Below are 7,202 nucleotides of genomic sequence, written 5' to 3'. Positions count from 1 at the left end.
CACCCACTCTCACTCTGACACTAACCCCTCACTGTTACACTGATATACCACACCCACTCTCACTCTGACATAACCCCTCCCTGTAACACAGATATACCACACTGTCCCTCACTCTGACACTATCACCTCACTGTAACACTGATATACCACACCCACATTCACTCTGACACTAACCCCTCATGTTAGCACTGATCTACCACACTGTCTCTCACTCTGACACTAAACCCTCACTCTAACACAGATATACCACACTATCTCTGACTCTCACACTAACGCCTCACTGCGACACTGATATACCACACTCTCTCTCACTCTGACACTAACCCCTCACTGTAACACTGATATACCAAACTGTCTCTCACTCTGACACTAAGCCCTTAACTGTTACACTGACATACCACACCCACTCTCACTCTGACACTAACCCCTCACTGTAACACTGATATACCACACTGTCTCCCACTCTGACACTAACCCCTCTCTGTAACACTGATATACCACACTGTTTCTCACTCTGACACTAACCCCTCACTGTAACACTGATATACCACACCGACTCTCACTCTGACACTAACCCCTTACTCTACATGTCAACACCCCACTCCCTCTCATAGTCCAATACATTCACTCACAAGATCATTTTAATATTCTACTCTAACATTTTATGCATTTATCATTATTTAATTATTGAGAATGCCCAAATATATTTTTTTATTTTATGATTTTGCAAAAAATGCTCTCTTACCCTCCGAGCACCTCCTTCGGGTTGAACTTGTACAGGCCGCTCACGGGCACTTTTTGGAATGATACAAATCGATGCTCAAATGGAGCCGGAAGTGGGGGTCTGTCCTCTGAAGAGAGAAGGGATACAAGGTCACTGATTCCATGATTAGAAAGGGACAGAATTATTAACAGAATCACTCTTGGGGAGGGGAGAGAGCGGCAGGACCGATGGTGGATTTGGCCCTGGTATAAGGCTCCTGTGCTGCCATCTGCTGCTCTGATGAGGCACAAGGTGAAGAGCTGAATCTTCCCTCAGCAGCAGGAATCTTGACAGGAGAGGCAGCCATTGTCAAGCGTTTGCTTTTGGGAGCCTCCTAACCAGAATTCTTCAATCCTGGACCCTGAAGCAATGAGGAGAGAAGCAGAACCTGTGCAGCTATTCCATTTATTGTATTTTTCACGGTTGATTTTAAAATTATTGTCCTTGTTTATTAATCCCTTCATGACATAAGAACATAAGACATAGCAACAGGAGTAGATCATTTCACCCCTCGAGCCTGCCCCACCATTCAGTACAATCATTGGTAATCTTCTACCTCAAATCCAATCCCTTTATTTCCTGAAAGACCAAAAACTATCAACCTCTGCCTTGGATATATTCAATGATGGAGTGTCCACAACCCTCTGAGGTAGTGAATTTCAAAGATTCACAATTCTGAGTGAAGAAAACAACAGGGGAAACAATCTCTCAGTGTCCACCCTGTCAAACCCCGTCAGAATCTTATAGGTTTCAATGAGATCGCCTCTCATTCTTCTGAACTCCAGTAAAAATAGACCCAATTTACTCAGCCTTTCATTATAGAACAAGCCCCTCATCACAGGGACCAACATTGTGAACCTTCACTCTATCACCTCCAATCCTTCCTTAAATATGGAGACCAAAACTGTACACAGTATTCCAGGTATGGTTTCACCAAAACTCTGTACAACTGTTGCAAGACTTCTTTATTCCCGTCCTTGCAACAAAGGTCAACATGCCATTTGCCTTCCTAATTGCTTGCTGAACCTCCATGCTAACTTTCTGTTCCTTGTACGAGCACAACAAAGTCTTTCTAAACGTCAACACTTACAAGTTTCTCACCTTTTAAAAAATATCCTGCTTTTCTATTCTTATGACCTAAGTGAATAACCTCACACTTTTCCACATGATGCTCCATCTGTCACCTTGTTGTCCACTCACGTATTCAGTCAATGTCTCTTTGCCCTACCCACAGCTTACCTTCCCACCTAGCTTTGTGTCATCAGCAAACTTTGATATATTACTCTCTGTTTCTTTGTTTGTCATTAATATAGATTGTAAATAGCTGAGTCCCTAGCACTGATCCTTGTGGCACTCCACTGTGGTCACAGCCTGCCAATTTGAAAATTCATTATTTATCCTCACTCTTTGCTTCCTGTCCATTAGCGAATCCTCCATCATGCATTTATACTACCCCCAGTCTCACGAGCCCTTATCTTGCATATTAACTTCTTGTGTGGCACCTATTTGAATGTCTTTTGGAAATCCAGGTATACTACATCTACTGGTTCCCTTTTATCTACCCTACTAGGTATATCCTCAAAAAAATTAATGCATTTAAATGCATTTTCCCTTTTGTAAATGCAAAAGTAAAATACTCTGGATGCTGGAAATCTGAACTGAAAATAGAAAATGCTGGAAATACTCAGCAGGTCTGGCAGCATCTGTGGAGACTGAAACAGAGTTAACATTTCAGGTCATGACCTCTCATCAGTACTGGAAAAAGCTAGATCTGCGGTAGGTTTCAATTGAGTAGAGATGGAGGCAGGGCAAGGGGAGGGAGGAATGAACAAAATGGTTGGGGCAGAAGACAGGAGAGATTAAATGACAAAAGAGTTGATGATGCAAATCCAAAGGGAGTGGGAATGGGACAAGTAAAGAAATGCAACTTGGAACATCTTTATTCAGTCCAGAGGCATGACCCCAAGCTTCTGGTGGCCTGTCACTTTCATTCTCCATCTTGCTGTCACACTGACATCTCTGTCCTCAGCCTCCTGCACTGTTCCAATGAAGCTCAAAGCAAGGTGAAGGAACAACATCTCATCTTTCAAATAAACACTTTACAGTCTCCCAGATTCAACATTGAGTTCAACAAATTCAGAGCGTAATCTCTGCCTCCATTTTATTTTCTCTTTGCAGGTTTTGGTTGTACCTTTTTTTCATTTTTGCTTTCGGACAGCTGCCATTCACACCTCTTCTGGGCACATCTTGTCTTTCTTTACTTGTGCCATTCCCTTTGACCGTGCCACACTAACCCTGTTGTCATTTAAACTCTCTTGTCTTCTGCCCGATCACATTTCTAACTTTTCCCAGTCCTGATGAAAGGTCAATGACTTGAAACATTGGGCTGAATTTTCATGGAGTCAGGAGAACTCTGTGGAGGTATGAAAATGACAGCTGGGGCCCTATTTTGAGATTCTAGACCCCATTCTCTGGGTTTCCAATTTTCACCCGTGCCATTTAGGTATCATGAGCCTGCACCTTGCACTCCCGACCTGGCAGGCTCCATTGCAGAGTAAGGCATGTCCTAGTCCCCCACAATGTTCCTATGATCATATGTTTATATGTTCATATGTTCATGGAGTTGGGCCAGCTTTTAAAGGATTCGTGGTTCACGGAGGCTAAGAGGAGTCATTAACTGAAGTCTGGACGAGAAAACCCTTTGAAAGGTTCTTTTTGCATTTTTCCATATAAAACTATGCCCCCCTCCCCCATGGCCCCAATACTTTTATGCACTTACATGCCCAATCACCCATTCTATACTCCATAGTGAACAAATGAACCCAACAGTGACAATTGGATGTATTAAAAAAGACTTAAAAAGTATTCATTCCTAAAAATTGCTTTTACTGCAGCCCAATAAATATGTTAATCGTCTAAATTCTTTAAAGTTTCAATATCAGAAACTCAAAGCACTTGAAACCTCTTTATCTTGTGTAAATAAGCATAGTGACATTAACAGAATAGACCAGAGAGCCAGAGCTGTCAATTAAGCAATGCTTTCTCTGTGACTCAGGTGTTTTAGTACTCTAATGGATGTCTGGGCACACAGCCAAGGAAACATAACAAAGCTTAGCTGAGGGATCAGGAATCCATTAGATTGTTGAAACAGCTGAGGGATTGAATGTTTAAGATGATGGGTGGGATGCCAATCAAGCAAGCTGCTTTATCCTGGTTGATGTTGTTAGGTTTCTTGAGTGTTGTTGGAACTGCACCATCCAGGCAAGCGGAGAGATTATTCCATCATAATCCTAACTCTTGTATTACACTGAACTGGCAAACTGCCAGAGTGACACATGCTCCCTTGTGGGAGGTAAGAGGAAAATGGAAAGTTTATTAAGCACCTGTAAGGGTGAGCAAATCAAATACTGAACACTGTTAAGGTTCAAAAATCCACAAGGGATTGCAGGTGAAAATTAGCAGCAGACTTGTCACACCTCAGCTGTACCTGAAGATGCCTTTAATATCAGCCCAAAATGGGCATCTTCCACTGCCCAGTGGAAGTGCTAATAATCTGGCAAGCAGAGATGAAAACTGCATCAGGGTGGGTGGTATCTCCAGTAACAGTGTAATCAATGCCCTGTGTCGTAGCCAATCACACACAGTAAAATGCAACCAATTATAGGGCTATGAAAAAGAGCGGGGATAGTGGGACTAATTGGATAACACTTCCAAAGAGCCAGCACAGACAAAATGGACCAAATGGTCTCATGGTGCTATAAGGCTCAATGAAATGCAACTGATTGAAAGTTACATCAATCTTTACACCAGACCAAAGGAAAATATAAGGAAAGAGTGAGGCTGCATTTCTATATCACCGGTCACATCCTCAATATGTCCCAAATCTCCTCACGGTCACTACCATTTTTATTTGATAAAAGTGGGATCTAAGTTTATGCACAACAATATTCATGATCAGAAAGACATTCAATAATTTTACACAGGAGACGGTTTAAAACAAGAGCACAGAGAGTTCCAGGCAAGTTAATGACATTGGTAAAGGAGTCAGTTAGGAGGTTTTTTTATTCATGTGGGCTTCACTGGCTGGGCCAGCATTTAGTGTCCATCCCTAATTGCCCTTGAGAAGGTGGCGGTGAACTGCCTTCTTGAACTGCTGCAGTCCATGTGGCGTAGGTACGCCCACAGTGCTGTTAGGGAGGGAGTTCCAGGGTTTTGACCCAGTGACAGTGAAGGAACGGTGATATATTTCCAAGTCATGATGGTGAGTGACTTGGAGGGGAACTTCCAGGTGGTGGTGTTCCCATCTATCTGCTGTCCTTGTCCTTCTAGATGGTAGTGGTCATGGATTTGGAAGCTGTTGTCTGAGGACCCTTGGTACATCTTGTAGATGGTACACATCTGTGCATCGGTGTTGGAGGGAGTGAATGTTTGTGGATGTGGTGCCAATCAAGCTGCTGCTTTGTCCTGGACAGTGTCAAGCTTCTTGAGTGTTCTGGGAGCTGCACTCATCCAGGCAAGTGGAAAGTATTCCATCACACTCCTGACTGGTGCTTTGTAGATGGTGGGCAGGCTTTGGGGAGTCAGGAGGTGAGTTACTTGCCACAGGATTCCCAGCCTCTGAACTGCTTTTGTAGCCACAGTATTTCTATGGCTAGTCCAGTTCAGTTTCTGGACAATGATAACCCCCAGGATGTAGATAGTGGGGGATTCAGTAATGGTAATGCCATTGAACATCAAGGGGCGATGTTGGATTCTCTCTTGTTGGAGATGGTCATTGCCTGATACTTGCTTGGCGCAAATGTTACTTGCCACTTGTCAGCCCAAGCCTTGATATGGTCCAGGTCATGCTGTATTTGAACATGGACTGCTTCAGTATCTGAGGAATTGCGAATGGTGCTGAAAATTGTTCAATCATCAGCGAACATCCTCACTTCTGACCTTATGATGGAAGGAAAGTCATTGATGAAGCAGCTGAAGGTGGTTGGGCTGAGGACACTACCCTGAGGAACTCCTGCAGTGATGTCCTGCAGCTGAGATGACTGACCTCCAACAACCACAACCATCCTCCTTTGTGCTCGGTATGGCTCCAACCAGAGGAGAGTTTTCCCCCTGATTCCCATTGACCCCTTGATGCCACACTTGGCCAAAAACTGCCTTGATGTCAAGGGCAGTCACTCTTACCTCACCTCTGGAGTTCAGCTCTTTTGTCCATGTTTGAACCAAGGCTGTAATGAGGTCAGGAGCTGAGTGATCCTGGCGGAACCCAAACTGGGCATCAGTGAGTGGGTTGTTGCTAAACAAGTGCTGCTTGATGGCACTATTGATGACCCATTCCTCACTTTACTGATGATCAAATGTAGGCTGATGGGGCGGTAATTGACTGGGTTGGATTTATTCTGCTTTTTGTGTCCAGGACATACCTGGGTAATTTTCCACATAGCCGGGTAGGTGCCAGTGACTTAGCTGTACTGAAGCAGCTTGGCTAGGAGCATGGCAAGTTCTGGAGCAGAAGTCTTCAGTACTATTGCTGGAATATTGTCAGGGCAAATAGACTTTGCAGGATCCAGTGCCTACAGCTGTTTCTTGATATCACATGGAGTGAATCGAATTGGCTGAAGACTGGTATCTCTGATGCTGGGGACCTCCGGAGGAGGCCGAGGTGGATCATCCACTTGGCAGTTCTGGCTGAAGGTTGTAGCAAATGCTTCAGCCTTATCTTTTGCACTGATATGCTGGGCTCCCCCATCATTGAGGATGGAGATACTTATGGAGCCTCCTCTTCGAGTGAGTTGTTTAATTGTCCACCACCATTCACAACTGAATATGGCAGGACTGCAGAGCTTAGATCTGATCCATTGGCATGGAATTGCTTAGCTCTGTCTATCACTTCCTGCTTATTTTGTTTGGCATGTTATGTTGTAGCTTCACCAGGTTGACACAAAATTTTTAGCTATGCCTGGTGCTGCTCCTGGCATGAACTCTTCATTGAACCAGGGTTGATCCCCTGGCTTGATGGTAATGGTAGAGTGGGGGATATGCCAGGTCATGAGGTTACAGATTGTGTTCTAATTCTGCTGCTGCTGATGGCCCACTGTGCTTCATGGATACACTATCTTGATTGCTAGACCTGTTCAAAATCTATCCCATTTAGCACGGTGATAGTGCCACGCAGCATGATAGAGGGTATCCTCAACGTGAAGGCAGGACTTCATCTCCACAACGATTGTGTGGTGGTTGCTCCTACCGATAATGTCATGGACAGATGCATCTGTGACAGGTAGATTGGTGAGGATGAGGTCAAATATGTTTTTCTCTCTTGTTGGTTCCCTCATCACCTGCCGTAGACCCAGTCTAGCAGCTATGTCCTTTAGGACTTGGCCAGCTCGCTCTGTAGTGGTGTTACCGAGTCATTCTTGGTGATGGATATTGAAGTCTCCCA

General features: G+C 44.2%; 1 protein-coding gene across 1 annotated transcript in view; it reads right to left on the bottom strand.

The window, feature by feature from the left end:
- Positions 1-741: 741 nt before the first annotated feature.
- LOC121287549 (myosin light chain kinase 2, skeletal/cardiac muscle-like) overlaps positions 742-7,202 on the bottom strand; it is a 198,954-nt gene continuing 192,493 nt past the window's right edge. Inside the window, exon 5 of the mRNA XM_041205480.1 lies at positions 742-851. Within this exon, the coding sequence (XP_041061414.1) occupies positions 742-851 (110 nt within the window). The remainder of the gene's footprint in view (positions 852-7,202) is intronic.

Source organism: Carcharodon carcharias, chromosome 14, assembly GCF_017639515.1.
Source record: "Carcharodon carcharias isolate sCarCar2 chromosome 14, sCarCar2.pri, whole genome shotgun sequence".
Taxonomy (NCBI): domain Eukaryota; kingdom Metazoa; phylum Chordata; class Chondrichthyes; order Lamniformes; family Lamnidae; genus Carcharodon; species Carcharodon carcharias.
Note: the sequence above shows the minus strand (reverse complement) of the source record. Positions and strands in the feature narration are given on the sequence as shown.